Genomic DNA, 17910 nt, shown 5'->3' with positions numbered 1-17910 from the left:
AAGACAGCATTGCAAGTATGGTTCCTACTGCACTGTCTAAATACTTAGAAAAAAAATGGCCCCTAGAAAACAGTATTCTCTTTCATGGACGGCCACTGCAACAAAGCAGAAAGTCCCTGGCAGCAGTAACTGAGGAAGGAGGAGAGCCAGTGGTTTAGATTGTCCCTTGCGTTTTAAAGAAATCAGTATCCATTATGATATTGATTATATCGGAGAGGATGTGGGTTCTTAATAAGTTCAGCACAAATCAGACTTCTCTTTACCAGGGCCAGCTCTAGGATCTTTGCCGCCCCAAGCGAAAACAATTTTGGCCCCCCCCCCGTTTTTTTCTTACCCTGGCCCTGCCTCAACTACGCCCCTTCCCCAAATCCCCAGCCCTGCCTTCTCCCCCCAGGCTCTCAAGCCTGGGAGGGAGGGAGGGAGAGGGAGAAGCAGCGCGTGCACCGCGGCCACTTGGGGTCTCCCCCTCCCTCCGTCCCAGGCTCTCAAACCCAGGAGGGAGTGGGAGATCCCCAGCGGCGCGCGAAACAGCTGATTCGCGCGCCGCTGCTCCCCCTCCCTCCCAGGCTCTCAAACCCGGGAGGGAGTGGGAGATCCCGAGTGGCCGCGGAGCGCGAATCAGCTGTTTCGTGCGCCGCGGCTGCTCGGGATCTCCCCCTCCCTCCCGGGTTTGAGAGCCTGGGAGGGAGGGCGAGCAGGGCGTGCAAGCCCCAGCAGCGGAGGTGAGTTAGGGCGGCCGGGGCACATTTTTAGGGGCGGCATTGCCCACGCCAGAATGCCCATCCTAAAAATGTGCCGCCCCAAGCACCAGCTTGTTTTGCTGGTGCCTAGAGCCAGCCCTGCTCTTTACTTATAGTTATCTTAAAAATAGTTGGTCTATCATTTTAGTTTCTCAGTTTCTTGCACTCTGAGTATAACACAAAATATTGCACACATTTGCATTACAAAGGCATATCATACATATATGTATCAGGCACGCTTTGAGTAACAAACTTTCTGACTGAAAGAAACCTTTTAAAGACGCTGCAGGAGTTGTCTTCCTTCAGCATCATATGCAATCTTTATTTTTTTAAAACAAAATGTTGCATTTAAGAATTACATTTTATATGTTGATGCTATTTTCCAAAAATCCCAATGACTAGAAGAAGCCTGAATGTGTTTTTTTGAGAAGACAGGTTATAATTGGGAAGGAACAGCTAGCAATTGTTTATATAGCAATGCACTGTGTTTAATGCTGACCAATAACTATAAATAGTAACTGGCATATACCAAAATTAGTAGCAAACAGAAAGTGGCATAATAGCATATTGAACTATCTGGTTGTATATTAACAGGCTTTGTTAATTTTTAATCTTATCTCTACAACATTAAGGGATATATGTAACTTAATTACAACGGCCTGATTTTCACTCCTTACTTAGGCAAAAATTGTTGAAGAAATGATCTGATTCATTATATATTGTTATTGTGATCAGCGGTTTTAAATCTGTCATCCCTCTTTAGTACGTGACGAGTGTAGAAGGAACATGGGAGTAATATAAACACATTTGTGTAATTAATAAAAAATAGATCCTGCAAGTAATCAGATATATAGCAACATATTTAAATTTCATGTTATCACTGCTGGGAATAATTTAATCATATAAGAGGTAAATTCTGTTTTGACACATTATAAGATGACTGGTTAAGGAACTTCTTACTTGTAGTGATATTCTTAAATTAGCTGGATTGAGTTGGTGGATTTTTTGGTAGGTAAACTGGCATTGTTTTATTACTGATCCAGCAAATAATGATGTTTCAACCTACCCACATACCACGTGATATTTGTTGATTGCTTTCAGTAGGCATATCTAGAAAGTGCAGGGTAGTACAAGGTAGTGACGCAAAAGGGAGAAGATGGAACAAATTTGGCAGACTAGTTTTACTCTGAAGTATTTCTCCTTGAAACCAAAATCTTAATTCCTTCTGTTGTCTCATGCTTTCTGACTCCTCCATGCTTTGCATGGATTTTTGTGCTTTTTGTCTTCTCCTGTAGTTGATTTGCATATATTCCCAGTAGAGTTCAAGTGGAATAATTTGTAAAAGGGGTATAGTGCTCTGCAGCTTGAGATATAAGTCTGTGCATAGATCTTGTGCCTGAAAAAGCACTTTGACTGTCAAAGTGAGCTGTAGCCCATGAAAGCTTATGCTGAAATAAATTTGTTAGTGTCTAAGGTGCCACAAGTACTCCTGTTCTTTTTGTGGATACAGACTAACACAGCTGCTACTTTGAAACCTGTCATATTTAGGAGGTTACTTTTACGGGTAGTCAGGAATTTTCAGCAGAAACATTTTTTGTAGGAAAATGCTAATTCATTGAATCCAAAACTGTTTCTGGGAAAGGGTTGGTTTTGACAAATCACCCGATTTAAAAAAAATTGAACAACAAACATTTGGAATGGTTGAAACATCTTGTTTTGACATTTTTGAAAAGTTTAATTTTTTCCTTTGAAGTGACTTTTCATTTTACATGTATATATATATTTTTAAAAAGGTTAAAAATAGAGAAAGGTTAGAATTGAAATGAAACATTTTGGTTTGACCTAATCAAAAAATTATTTTTGGACTATTGGTTTGTGAAAATTTTTGAGATTGTGACATTTCATTCTGATTTGTGACAGAAATGTTTTTCAAAATCTGGAAAATTCTCACGGCGTGAGAAAACCATTTCCCACCCAGCTCTAGTTACTTTATCAGTACTTAGTTTAAAAAAATTTACCAAGGACCTGAAGTCAATGGAGAGACTCATATTGACTGTGTTGGGAGTTTTGAAACTCCCATTGACTTTACTAAGAATTGGATCAGACCCCAAATGCTGGTAAACTAATCTTCCAAATATAGCAGCTTAAAAACAAACTCCAAGATAGTTTTGTGATGCACACCCATGTCTAGAGCTCCATGTTTTTTGCAAATACTCAATAACACGAAATAAAACAAAAAACAACGTATAAAAGGAACAAAAGCAAAAGTCACCCCGCAGCAGGGCAAGCTCCCGAGTGGATAAATTGTATAAAATGCAAGTGTAACACCGACAGACCCCAGTCGTCGGCAAGCAGGATTGAACCGTGGATCTCTGGAGCTTAATGCATGAGCATCTACCGCATGAGGTAAAAGCCAAGTGGCTGTTAGCAGACTAATTTTATCTCTCTTTTTAGGTGGTCTCGGTGCCACTAGATGGGACAGAACACCATGCCCAGGAGGTGTGTGGGTTACACAAGGACAAAAAAAATCCCCCCCAAAATAAAACAAAAATTTATAAAAAAATAAAAATAGTTTCACAGGGCTCTACCTATGTCACAATACCAGCTGAGCAAGGCTGCCAAGTCTATAGTCTTAGGGAATCCTGTGCCAAGGTCCATCAAGTGTATTTGGCAGTTAGACAAATTGCTATTAAAGCTACAGAGGGATCCCAAGGCCAGTACCAGCCATTAAGACAATTGTGCAAAGCCATAAGATTGATGACTCTGTAGCTGTAAAAATATTTAGAACTGCAAGGATTGGACACATCCTTCACCAAGGTCCCCTATAACTGAAGATTTGGTTTATCTCAACCAGTTGTGGAGGGAAATGCAGGCATTTCAGACTTCCCTGCATCAGGGCAAGTACTCTTGGCCTGGAGGGTAAGAAACTGATGTGTGATAGCTAATTTTTGGGTACTCCGCAAATGGAGTCTCTCTGCTTGGACTTTGAAACATCCCACCCACACACAGGCATGATAGCCTTGAGCAAGCACTTGTTCATTGGTTTGCTCCTTGTGATTTGCAGCATGGAATCAGGCCCACAAGTGAGTTTGGAGTTTCTTAACAGTTGTTGATAATATTTGTAATTTGGTGCAATAACAAAAGCAACACAATCGTTCTTCCAAAATATCTTAATGAGCCAAGCCTAAAAATCAACTCTGGCAGATATTGGTTAGCAGAATGCAGAAAGCTTAATGAACACATTGGGGCAGGGAAATCTGTGCATCTCCTTCAATTTGAAAACTGACTCTCAGAATTAAGGGAACACTGTTGAGGTTTTTGAGTCTTAAATTTGCATAATCAGAGAGTTGTTTCATTCTGTAGCACTATCTATAAGGGAGAGAGTGTGATTGTATGTTTCTCTGATATTTGAACCCAAAATTCACTGTGAGGCACGCTGTGAGCAAATCAGTACACATACCGTACTGCTTTCATAGTGTTACTACATCAGTTTACTTTTGTGTGTCTTACTCTTTTTAATATATACTGGGTAGAGGTGGTCAAAAATATTAATTGATTTTTGCAATTTTTAAAAATCCTTTGTTTTGACATTTTCTCTGAAAAAAATTGGGGTTTGGTTTCTTGTCTCCCCCAACCTATTTTTCTCATGCTTCTTTTTTGCTCTTTTTCTTCTACTCCCCATTTTTTATTTATAGTGAAAAAAATAGAATAAGAAAGGTAACAGGAAGAGAAAGGGGAAAGAAGGAAAATGAAAAATCAAAACCCGAAAAATTTCAAACAAAACGCAAATTTTCCATGAAAATTTCCATTTTGAAAAATAGGCCATTCTTCAAAGCTATTTTCAAATTTAAAAAATTGACCAGTTCTGTTACTGAGCTATGTTGCAAGCAGTGATTGTAAAAAGACAAAAATAAAATGGCACCACATTACAAGACTTAGGTAAGTGCTATCAAAGGAAACAACAATTCAAGACATCAAGCCTCTCTCTATATTGCCTTCTCTTCCTTTATTTCCTTACCACACCAGAAACTGGGGAAGAGGTACTAACATAGATTGGACTGAAGTGATACAAGGAATTAATGAGAAGAAATTATACAGTAGAGTAGGTGTATGAACAAGGTATTAAATAGTGTTAATGATAATTCATATGTTAAAGATGAATAGTATAAGAAAACGGTAGGAAAAAGGCAGATTGTCAAGTTAATTAGATGTGAATATGGAAATTAAAACACCTGTTGTTTTGATAAAGTGTAATAGATCAAGAAGATCTAATTAATGGTTGAAATTATAGGATAGAAAACGTGGTAAGTAGAAAGGAAAGGAGAATAAAAATGAACTTCAGACCATCCATCTGTCTGATTACAGTGAGGATTTAGTTTATGCCAGAATATTATGTCTAGATGAAAGGTTTTCCTCACAGTGATGCTAGGGGTGTTGTACTAGTGTTACTGGGAGGAGAATTTGATAATGATTATATAGTTCGGCACTGGGTTGCCAGATATTAGTATTGCCTTGTATTTTCTTACATTTTGAAGAGCTGTGTTGCACAATAGATTAATTCACTGGCTTTTCATCTTCAGAGACCTGGCCCAACTCAACTTGAGACACCATAAATGGTCCTGATTTTCAGAAAGTGCAAAATCATGCTCCTCTGCGCTATCTTGGATTGAACATACAAAAATTCAGACACTTTACATCACTAGTCACTTTTAAAAAATTTTGCTTTGGTTTCTTAGGTTACACATAAAATTGAGTTTTTATCCTCATCTAGTCTTTATTGGATTTTGGTCCATATTATGTATTTTCATACAATTGAAAGTCTGAGCAAAAGAGAGGCCTTGTGAGAGTTTTCCCACTAATTTCAGTGCGGTTAGAATTTCACCCCAGGTTTTTGATAGGATACATATTGAAAGTCAGGACTATAGTGCATGGAGTTGCTTAATGGGGAAGTGCTACTTATTCTCCTCTTAAGGAGCTTGAAACAAACACTTTAAAAATGTTTGTTTGTACTTTTAAATGGTCTTCATCATTTCATTACATTTCATATGATTTTAATGTATTTTGAACTTACTGGGATGTAGAAGTTTGGATACCAAATAAAGCATTGTAAAGGTAACATAGCTTTAGACTCTGGTACTGCAAACACTCATGCATATGAATAACTTGATACATTGTTAGCAATGTTGTAGCCATGTTGGTTCCAGGATATTAGAGAGACAAGATTGGTGAGATAATATCTCTGTGTAAGTTTGAAAGCTTGTCTCTTTTACCAAGAGAAGTTGGTCCAATAAAAGATATTACCTCAGCCACCTTGTCTCTCTAACTTTATATGTGAGAGTACTTAGAGTGAGTTCAGTGAGTCTACTCACATGCATGAAGTTACTCATGTGCCTGAGACCCTAGACCTGCAAACTCTTGTACTCATGCTTAAGTAGTTAATTGAAGGTAAGTGAGTCATTCTGTTGACGTTAATGGGCCTACTCACGTGCTTAAGGTTAAGCATGTGTTTGAGTGTTTGCAGGATTGGAGTCTTAGTTTATAATGACAAGTTTCAGAGTAACAGCCGTGTTAGTCTGTATCCGCAAAAAGAAGAACAGGAGTACTTGTGGCACCTTAGAGACTAACAAATTTATTAGAGCATAAGCTTTCGTGGACTACAGCCCACTTCTTCGGATGCATATAGAATGGAACATATAATGAGGAGATATATATACACACATACAGAGAGCATAAACAGGTGGGAGTTGTCTTACCAACTCTGAGAGGCCAATTAATTAAGAGAAAAAAAAAAAAAAAAAAAAAAACTTTTGAAGTGATAATCAAGCTAGCCGAGTACAGACAGTGTGATAAGAAGTGTGAGAGTACTTACAAGGGGAGATAGTCAACGTTTGTAATGGCTCAGCCATTCCCAGTCCTTATTCAAACCGGAGTTGATTGTGTCTAGTTTGCATATCAATTCTAGCTCTGCAGTCTCTCTTTGGAGTCTGTTTTTGAAGTTTTTCTGTTGTAATAGGTGGCTATATTACAACAGAAAAACTTCAAAAACAGACTCCAAAGAGAGACTGCAGAGCTAGAATTGATATGCAAACTAGACACAATCAACTCAGGTTTGAATAAGGACTGGGAATGGCTGAGCCATTACAAACGTTGACTATCTCCCCTTGTAAGTACTCTCACACTTCTTATCACGCTAGCTTGATTATCACTTCAAAAGTTTTTTTTTTTTTTTTTTTCTCTTAATTAATTGGCCTCTCAGAGTTGGTAAGACAACTCCCACCTGTTTATGCTCTCTGTATGTGTGTATATATATCTCCTCATTATATGTTCCATTCTATATGCATCCGAAGAAGTGGGCTGTAGTCCACGAAAGCTTATGCTCTAATAAATTTGTTAGTCTCTAAGGTGCCACAAGTACTCCTGTTCTTCTTTTTAGTTTATAATACACTTGCTGTCCTTTGGATACCCCAACAAATAATGACATTGTGTTCTGAGTTGGCTTTTCCCATTATATTATAAGGTAGCTACATTCTGCCATTTTGTATGCAGATTCATAATGTTTCAGTAAAAATAAATTTTTAAAGAAAATTTTTATAGTATGAAAGTTATTATTAAAGCACTGAAGTATTTTTGACATGGATTGGGTTACCTCATAATTCTTTATACTTTTTTCTCTTCATAATAGTCAACACCCAAACTAGTTGTTCTTTCTACTGTGTTTATGTCTGATCCTCCAAATCCTTACTCACAAGAATAGACCTTACTTATACAAGCATTTCCCCAATGTGACAATGCACACAGAGTCATTACATGTAAGGCCAGAAGGTACCACCAGATCATCGAATCTGATGTCACAGGGCACGAAACACTACCCAGCCACCTGACACCAAGCCCCCGATCAGAATTAGAACAAAGTTTTACAGCCCAGAGGAGGCTAAACTATTCTGTGAGGGCTTGTAGGATCAAGCCCTACATCAGAATTACTCTTCAGATTTTCAGGATATTTAGCTATTTATTTTTCATTTTGATTTTTGGGTTTACATTTAAAAATATTTCTTCTTAAATATCATGTTGTAGACTGGTCACTTGTTGGTTGTAGTAACAGAATATGGCAAAATGTTAACATATATTACTGACTACCAATCATTTTGTCTTCCAGTGGTGATGATGTTTCCTCTTTAAAAGCAAAAGGTACAGTAACTTTTCAAAATATACAATAGTTTCAAATGGATTTGTTATTAGATTATCAACTGTTGAACTTGAATCTCAATCTGATTAACCAAACTTCATTTATTTTGTATCCCATTAGTCTCATGAAAAAGAATGTGTGGGGTTTTGTTTTCTATCATTTATATTTTTCTCAGATCCGTCATGTATTCCTATCATGTTATTTATAAAAGTATAAAAATATCATGATTAGAGGAAAGGTAATCATGCATTTATAATTCATTATGATCATAGAATCATAGAATATCAGGGTTGAAAGGGACCTCAGGAGGTCATCTAGTCCAACCCCCTGCTCAAAGCAGGACCAATTCCCAACTAAATCATCCCAGCCAGGGCTTTGTCAAGCCTGACCTTAAAAAACCTCTAAGGAAGGAGACTCCACCACCTCCCTAGGTAACCCATTCCAGTGCTTCACCACCCTCCTAGTGAAAAAGTTTTTCCTAATAACCAACCTAGACCTCCCCCACTGCAACTTGAGACCACTACTCCTTGTTCTGTCATCAGGTACCACTGAGAACAGTCTAGATCCATCCTCTTTGGAACCCCCTTTCAGGTAGTTGAAAGGAGCTATCAAATCCCCCCTCATCCTTCCCCTCTGCAGACTAAACAATCGCAGTTCCCTCAGCCTCTCCTCATAAGTCATGTGTACCAGACCCCTAATCATTTTTGTTGCCCTCTGCTGGACTCTTTCCAATTTTTCCACGTCCTTCTTGTAGTGTGGGACCCAAAACTGGACACAGTACTCCAGATGAGGCCTCACCAAAGTCGAATAGAGGGGAATGATCACGTCCTTCGATCTGCTGGCAATGCCCCTACTCATACAGCCCAAAATGCCGTTAGCCTTCTTGGCAATAAGAGCATACTGTCGACTTATATGCAGCTTCTCGTCCACTGTAACCCTTAAGTCCTTTTCTGCAGAACTGCTGCTTAGCCATTCGGTCCCTAGTCTGTAATGATGATTTTGTCTAACTTCTGTGTATCACATTTAAAGCATGGATTAGTCATATAATGCCAAATACTGCAGTAAGTGGGTGTTTTGTGTGAGAGAAGGTATGGCTGAATTTGACCTATAGTGCCCTTACAATTTCAATTATAGTAAATGTGTAAAAATAAACTATGACAGATATAGCTTCAAATTATGATAGCTACAATAAAGTCAGGATGATCTGTACAGATGCTCTTATACATCTAAATTCTTGTATGCTCTTAATGACCTCATTGTGAACTGAATTCCTTTGTTTAATGCACATCTTCATTTTACCACCCCCACCCCCTATATAACCCAGTTCTATGGCCTATGTTATACAGGAAGTCAGACTAGATCACAATGGTCCCTTCTGGGCTTGGAATCTCTGAATAGCTTCCTCTTTTTGTTGGATGTACTATGGTAATGAGTAGGGGAATCAGTAATTCTGCTGTCATGGCACGAGTTGTGTAGCTGTGAAAGAAGAGTGAGTGACCTCCTCCAGAATGATTCTAGATGATTACGCATCACATTCTCTATTCACTAGTGGCAGGCCTGCTGACAGAGTGGGTGACCACGACCTTTCCTCCCTCTCCTGGAGCTGTAATATGTCACTGCCACTTCTCACTGATCTTCCGCACCTAGAATTGAGAGCCCAAATTTGCTACTGGTTAAAAACCTTGCATTTTCTGGTGACATAATGTTATGCTTTCCTTAAGCCACTGGATTGGCAGAATTTCAAAGGGTATATTCAATAGTGAAGAAGTCTTTAAAAGGAGAGTGAAGATAGTTCAATAAGTATCAATTTACAAGGGTTAATTGTAGGCAGTAGTCAAATTCTCTGCTTCCTGAAAAACTAAGAAAAATCGCAAAATAACTGAAGTCACAAGTGCAAGCTTTTAACTTCTTGATTGTTTTTAGTTGTTTCTTGAGGCAAATTATCTTTATGAGAGGAAAAACGAATAGGTAGAGTTAGAATAACAAGGACAGCAGCATAATTAATTACTAAACTATGGAGTCTGGGAGAGAAGGAAATACGAATTTACTGTCCAATCATTTCAGTAATTCAGCCACAGGTTTACTCGCCCCAAGTATCACGAGCCATCTGATCTGGTTATGGCCAGATGCTGTGCCAAAAGAAGCATAATGTGTGCCCACATTCCCTACTTTAAACACACATCAATCCATAGGATGAAAGGTGTCATACTTTCCAAAACAAAAACTGGGACACTTTTATGACCAATTTTTTAGGGTTACAAAACTCCTACAAAAGTGCATTCTTTTAAAATATGTGCTGACATTGCTATTGCCAGCTCCTAACTCAGCAGCAACAGGTGTATTTAAGTGGGAGGATGTTTTTCAGTAATCCAGTGTTCTGAATAAGTTTGTCATGAAACACTGGACCAGTGTCATTAATAACCATTTTGAGCAAAAGATTGATTTTCATAAAGTCATTTAACATTTGTCTGAACGCCAAACTGTTCATCACAATTAATACTGTTCCTGGTAAACACAGAGCATATTCTTGAGGAAACATTATGCAGTTATTAAAAAAAACAAAGCATTTTGACTGATGATATGAAAAGCCAGAACATTTTGTGTGTCCCAGAAGAAATTCTTGGGACAGTAGGATATCATTTGAAAAACTAGGACTGTCCTGGTAAAACAGGACATTTGGCTACTTAATGTAAGATTACGCTATCATGTATTCCCATCTCCAGGTAAAACATACATATATGATACAGGATCATAGTTAAAGTTTTTTATGGAACTTTAACTTAGCATTTTCTGGCTTTCAAACACTGGTTATTTTTACAACTATAACATTCTAATCAGGCTTCCTTCTCATAATATATTTACAATCCTAGCTCTAACTTACCAAAGTTGTGGGGGTTTTTTGTTTTGTTTTTTGTTTTGTTTCGATCTAGGTTAATCAGAGAATTATGTAGAGCAACAATAATTTTCTAAATAAAGAAATCACGACTTTTACACTTCCATTCACATTTAGAAATGGACAAGTACTATAAATATAGTAATCTTTGAAGAGGAAACAATTGGTGTTTGGACTAAAGAATCGTAATATAAATTTGTGTGGATTTAATTTTACACCCAGCTGTCCATGACTGGTGTGCCTGGGTGCTACCACAATACAAATGATACATAATAATAATTCTAATAACTGAGCAATTTAGTGCTATTTTGTAATAAAGTTGCCAGAAACATTCATGAGTTTTAAGTTTTTGCCAGATAATGGCAAACAAGACATCTACAAAAAATAAGACCAATATAACTGGCCCAGCTAAGCAAGTCCTACACTCAACTTGCCATGGCATGAGTGAGGAGGGAAACGGGGGCACACAGCCTCTGGCCCATAGGCACCAACTCCGTGGGTGCTCCGGGGCTGGTGCACCCACAGGGAAAAATTAGTGGGTGCAGAGCACCCACTGGCAGTTCCCCGACCTGCCCCCCCGCCACAGCTCACCTCCGCCTCCCCTGAGTGGGCCGCCACATCCTGCTTCTCCCCGCTCCCTCCCAGTGCTTGTGCCGCAAAACAGCTGTTTCGTGCGGCAAGCCTGGGAGGGAGGCGGTAGGAGGAGGAATGCGGTATGCTTGGAGAAGAGGCGGGCCCAGGGTGGGGATTTGGGGAGGGATCCAATGGGGCAGGGAGGGGGCGGGGCCGGGGGTGTGTGAGCACCCACCAGCGCCAACAAAAGTTGGTGCCTGTGCTCTAGCCCATTGGGGAAGGAGGAATGGGGAACACAAAGTCCTTGGCATAAGGAGGGAGGGTAGTAGAGAGTCTTGAAATAGAAGGGGATGGGAGGGTGCAAGCAAAGGGGTGCAAGGAGCCCATGGTGTGTACAGTGAGTTTGGCCTGCAGAAGCTATTGAGTATGCATCCCCCTAGTGGTAATAGTTTATAGGTCTAGGCCAGTGGTTCTCAACCCGCGGGCCCGCATGCAGCCCAATTAACACACAGCTGTGACCCAGCTAGCAAACAGGAGCGGCTAACCAGGGAGTTTTGTGAGGGAGTTTAGAGAGAGAGTCTCGAGGTGCGGGGAGGGGGCTAGATACACTTAACATTCTTTAAACTTGAAGCCAAAAACACCCCCTGATAAAAACAAAACATCAAAGGAATGAGCTGCAGGAGTAAACACAGGGCCGGCTCCAGGCACCAGCAAAGGAAGCAGGTGCTTGGAGCGACCAATGGAAAGGGGCGGCACGTCAGGGTCTTCGGCGGCGGGTCCCTCAATCCCTCTCTGAGCTGCTGCCGAAGTGCCGCTGAAGAGGAAGAGAGGGAGTGAAGGACCTGCCGCCGAATTGCCGCCGAAGAATGGAGCAGCACGATTGAGCTGCTGCCGACCGGCTTTCTCTCTTTTTTTTTTTTTTTCCCCCGCTTCGCTGCTTGGGGTAGCAAAAAAGCTGGAGCCAGCCCTGAGTAAAAAGAGAATCTAGGCAGAAGTCCAGCAACAGAGTGCGGGCTATCCAATTTATTGCACCCAATGCAGCATGTATGATTACCTGCCCTATGGGCAGGTGGCATATGTGTGTGTTCAGTGCAGGGAGTTCCTAGCCCTCAGAGACGGTGTACGGGCTTTGGAGATCAGAGTGGGTGAACTGGAGGAGCTAAGGAAGACAGAGAGGTACATAGATGAGACTTTCCGGGACACAGTAGAACGGTCCCACACCCGGTCTAACAGCCTCTGTGCTGTTGAGGAGGATGAAAGTCTCAGGGAAGGAGAACATCCAACTGGAGCAGAGGGAAACAATCCCATATTTGGGAGGGACCCTCCTTCCAGAGGATGATGTGGTATCCTCTCACACTGAGCATACCTCCCCAGGGGAGGGAACTCCAGTTATTAGGAAGAGACAGGTAATAGTTATGGGCGACTCGATCATTAGGAAGATAAATAGCTGGGTTTGCGATGACTGGGAGAATCGCATGATGACTTGCCTGCCTGGTGCGGAGGTGGCAGATCTCTCAAAACATCTAGATAGACTTATGTGTAGTGCTCGGGACGAGACTTGTGTGTCGTGGTACATGCAGGTACTAATGACATAGGGAAGGATAGGAGAGAGGTCCTGGATGCCAAATTTAGGCTGTTAGGTACGAGGCTGAAGTCCACCTCCATGATAGCATTCTCTGAAATGCTTCCAGTTCCATGTGCCGGGACAGTTAGACAGACAGAACTGCAGCGTCTCAATGTATGGATGAGACTATGGTGTAAGGAGGAGGGGTTTAGATTTATTAGGAACTGGGGAAACTTTAGGAAGGATGGGTTCCACCTAAACCAAAATGGAACCAGATTGCTGGCACTTAAAATTAAAAAGGTCGTAGAGCAGTTTTTAATTAAGGGCCAGGGGAAAGCCGACAGGTGTGGAGGAGCATGTGGTTCGGACAGAGACATCCCTTAGGGGAGGATCTATTAATGGAGACTCTATGTCCTACTAAGGAGGAGAGGATGGAAAATAATAAAATAAGGGCAGGATCTGGTAAGAAACAGTTAATTGAAAAAGAGTCCTATTCAATTTCATCATGTAATGGCAGACTAAAAAGTGACAAGTTTTTAAAGTGCTTATATATAAATGCTAGAAGTCTAAATAATAGGATGGGTGAACTAGAGTGCCTCATATTAAATGAGGATATTGATATAATAGGCATCACAGAAACTTGGTGGAATGAGCATATTCAATGGGACACAGTAATACCAGGGTACAAAATATATCGGAAGGACAGAATAGGTTGTACTGGTGGGGGAGTGGCATTATATGTGAACGAAAGCATAGAATCAAATGAAGTAAAAATCTTCAATGAACCAAACTGTACCATAGAATCTCTATGAATTGTAACTCCATGCTCAAATAATAAGAATATAGCAGTGGGGATATATTACCAACTACCTGACCAGGATGGTGATAGTGACTGTGAAATGCTCAGGGAGATTAGGGAGACTATAAAAATAAAAAACTCAATAATAATGGGGGATTTCAACTATCCCCATATTGACTGGGTACATGTCACCTCTGGATGGGATTCAGAGATAAAGTTTCTTGACACCTTAAATGGCTGCTTCGTGGAGCAGCTAGTCCTGGAACCAAGAAGAGGAGAGGCAATTCTTGATTTAGTCTGAAGTGGAGCTCAGGATCTGGTCCAAGAGATGAATATAGCTGGACCGCTTGGTAGTAGTGACCATAATATAATTAAATTACTCCTTCTGATAACACAAGAACTAGGGATCACCAAATGAAATTAATAGGAAGCATGTTTAAAACAGACAAAAGTAAGTATTTCTTCACACAATGAACAGTCAACCTTTGGAACTCTTTGCCAGAGGATGTTGTGAAGGCTAAAACTATAACAGGGTTCAAAAAAGCACTATATAAATTCATGGAGGATAGGTCAATCAATGGCTATTAGCCAGGATGGGCAGAGATGGTGTCCCTAGCCTCTGTTTGACAGAGGCTGGGAATGAGCGACAGGGAATGGATCACTCGATGATTACCCATTCTGTTCATTCCCTCTGGAACACCTGGCATTTGCCACTGCCGGAAGACAGGATACTGGGCTAGATGGACCTTTGGTCTGACCCAGTATGACCGTTCTTATATGTATGTTCTTAGCTGTGTGTTAAAGGCCGCCAGGCCCATGTGGCAGGGTCCAGGTTCCTGGCTGCCCGGCCCCCTGGCGCAGCAGGGTCCAGGCTGCCCAGCCAGATGTGGTGGAGTCGGGGTCAGGGCCGCCAGCCAGCCCCGCAGGGTCCACGGTCTGGGGATGCCACCTGGCCCCTCACCCAGGGCTCCGCTCCTGACCCTGCTATGTGGAGGGGGTCTGGCCGGGAAGCAGTGTGCATATGGGTCTGGCGGCGTGTTTGACGGGGGGCTGTGGTTCTCAGTGTGGGGCCCAGGTAACACTGTGGGCCGCATAAAAATAGATTGAGAACCACTGGTCTAGGCTCATGGACTTTAACTGTTTGTATGTATTTGAAAACGTTATCTATCCTTTCATTTTTTTGTGAAACATACATGTTTAATCCCCTGCTGTATTTCTTTTTCTAAAGTAGAAAGTTATGGCACTAGAGAGGATGACTCAGCTCAAGAGTGTAAATCAGGTAAGCAGAAAAGTATTATTCTTACTAAAGCTCCACGTCTTATTGAAGAATCCATTGAAAACTGCAAGCAGATTATACATATAATACTCTCTTCTTTGAGTGTGGGATATTTTACATTTTGAACAGACTTGACCTACTGTTCTGATCCTTTTAAAGGCGTCTGAATAAGGTCTATCATGTTACTGAGGTGTTATGTAAATAAAGGGAGGAATTTCTCATGATGTTTTGATAGAATAAAATTGATATCACAGGCTTACTCTAACTCCTCAAATTGAGTTTGTTTCTTACCAATGTTTTCTTTTCAGCTTACACTTTTAAAATGTAAGGTAATGAAACCTTTTTGCAACACATTCACTGTCTGTGGATCAAATCATGGCTGGTCTGTGCAGATATGCTAGAGTGGGGAGAGGGTTCATGGAATTCTTTTCCCAGTATGTCTGCTGTGGGCCAGCCATAGCTTAGATTGCTGAACTGGGGGCTTTATGTTATGGGGCTAGAGGTGGTCTCTCAGGTAGGAAGTTCCCAAACCATTCAGGGCTTTATATGTCATAACCAACATCTTAAACTCTACTCATAAACCAATAGGAAGCCAGTGCAGATTCTGGAGCATACTGGTGTTGTATACTCCCAGCAAGAAAGCCCCCTCAATAAGGGCCGCTGCATTTCTCTCCCTCTCATGTATATAACTTGTTGCCCAGCTAATCTGCTTAAATATCTAAATTTATGTTTTGCTTATCTGTGAAGTTATTTCATTATTACCATGGCTAATGGGATGTAATTTTATTAAGGAGATGACAGTTCTGAAAATAACTCCGAAAGTAGCTCTGAAAGTGAGTCAGGTGAGTATTATGTTGCAGTATCTGTATTTCCTTGGACTCTTTTAAGCTTTTAGATTGATCTTAAATGATTAAAACATTACTATTTATGTAAATAATTTCAAACCAATTATTTACCATGATCAGTTCAGTGATTAGATACTGAGAAGCTGAATAATATTTTACATGCCCAAATTATTCTCATTCTCATTATTCTTCGTTTATCCCATTCTCTTTCATGAGTAAGGATTTACATAGAGAAGTAATAATAAAAAAAAAAGGCTAAAGTTGTTTTATTCTAGACACAATACTTGTTGAAAACATTTTTTGTATCACAATAGTTCACCTAAGCAACAAGAGGTCATAAATACACTTAAAAATTGGCAGCAAAAGTGGCAAAACAGGATGAGCAGAAAAAGAATTGCAGGAAGCGATTGCTGTTGGTGAAAGGCATGAATGTTTTGATGTGTGTGTGTTATATTACCAGCAGTCTATTTATATTTCTTACAAGTTGATTATATAATTTGTATTTAAATAATTAGAACGCTTTTTGTCTGCAGATACTGAGGAGACAGATATAAGAAAATCAGGTGAGTATATATATTTTTGTTCTTATTTCTGTTGTCATAAAAGGACAAGTTCCATTAGTGATTCTTACAATAATTTATAGGGGGCAATGGGATGCAAGAGCAAGCAAATGATTGAGTGTTGATACAATGTGTAACATAGCCTAGTTGTAAAGCATTACTTCCTGTTAACCCTTCCCCAGATTAATAAAGAGCCCAGTTAAGAATTTATATTGTATGGTCTTGCGCACTCACACCGTGTATTTATAAATAAATACATTCAAAAATACTTTAATGCAATTTTAAAGTTGCAGAGTTAGGAACCCTAAATTCAGGAAATACCAAAGTTACTGTACTTAGTTGCATGTAAGCATTGCAAATAGCTATGTGGCAAACTAATCTCAGGTAAACTAGAGTTTACTCAAGAATAGATTCAACTCACAGCCTTGAATTATGTGTTCACATATTGTTTTTCAGATAACATAGTGTAACAGCATGTTTTCCAGACCAAACACACACACCCTTAAGATAGTGTGATCATATAATTAAAGACTCTCGCAGCCTGATTCTGCAACCCTTTCTGCTGGCAAGTTATCTTAATGGCACTACTACTGTGAGTCTACACTACTCACCATGATAAAAGGCTGCAGAATCAGGTCAGTGGTGCATATTATAGGTAGAGCTGGTAGTGCCACCTATAGTTAAGGTAGCCTGACACTTCCCATTAAAAAACCCTGCTTATAACATTACCAAACTTTAATGTTCCATGCTGAGTGTCTGCCTCAATTTTAAGCTTTTTGCAAAGTTTCAGCAAAGATGGTCTAGCCATTTCCAAAAACAATATTAGGGAAAAAGACATTGTTTTTCCCATATTTAAAGAGAAAAATTCTTACAACCATTTCATTGAGAAGCTCTAGTGCAGTGATTCCCAAACTTTCATTTTCGCAGACCACTTTAAAATGCTGAGGGTCTCGGCAGATCACTTAATGATCTTTTCAAATGTTGTTTGTACCGTTAGCTAACTATTGTAAAGCGCTTTGGATAAAAACACTATATAAAAAATCCTTAATAATAATTAACATTTTTTGTTCTTCAAATAAAAGCACACAACTCATATTTTAATATCAGTAGTCTTACCTTTCTAATGCGATGGATGTGCCTTCTCTCCCTCACTGCGGCAGCCCTGGAGCTGGAGCTGGGAAGGAGGGGAGGTCTCTCCCTCTCCTCCCCACTGCAGCAGCCCCTGAGCTGGGGCTGGGAAGGAGGGGGTGTCTCTCCCTGACTGCCGCAGCCCAGGAGCTGGGGAAAGTCACCTCTTTCTCTGCCTGCCGCAGCCCTGCATGTCCCAAATTCCCCCCACCCCCTCTTCTCACCCCACTGCCCCCTCCTACCTACCCTCTATTCCCCCCAAGGCCACCACCTCACCTTACATGTACATCTTCTCCAGGGTCCAGGCACCTAATTAGTGGAGCTGCATAGGTGTCTCCACTAATTA

General features: G+C 40.4%; 1 protein-coding gene across 2 annotated transcripts in view; it reads left to right on the top strand.

Annotated features, from left to right (window-relative positions):
• The window catches only part of LOC128843522 (caspase recruitment domain-containing protein 8-like), a 40621-nt gene that overhangs the window by 10045 nt on the left and 12666 nt on the right, over positions 1–17910 (top strand). The window contains exons 2-5 of one of the 2 annotated variants that reach the window (XM_054040406.1): positions 7897–7928; positions 14984–15034; positions 15823–15873; positions 16410–16439. In XM_054040406.1, the coding sequence (XP_053896381.1) occupies positions 7897–7928; positions 14984–15034; positions 15823–15873; positions 16410–16439 (164 nt within the window). The remainder of the gene's footprint in view (positions 1–7896; positions 7929–14983; positions 15035–15822; positions 15874–16409; positions 16440–17910) is intronic. The other variant, XM_054040407.1, reaches the window with a different exon arrangement.

The sequence above is a fragment of the Malaclemys terrapin genome, chromosome 9 (assembly GCF_027887155.1).
Source record: "Malaclemys terrapin pileata isolate rMalTer1 chromosome 9, rMalTer1.hap1, whole genome shotgun sequence".
NCBI classification, from domain to species: Eukaryota; Metazoa; Chordata; order Testudines; family Emydidae; genus Malaclemys; species Malaclemys terrapin.
The sequence above is the reverse complement of the archived record's forward strand: the minus strand, read 5'-3'. Positions and strand labels throughout refer to the sequence as shown.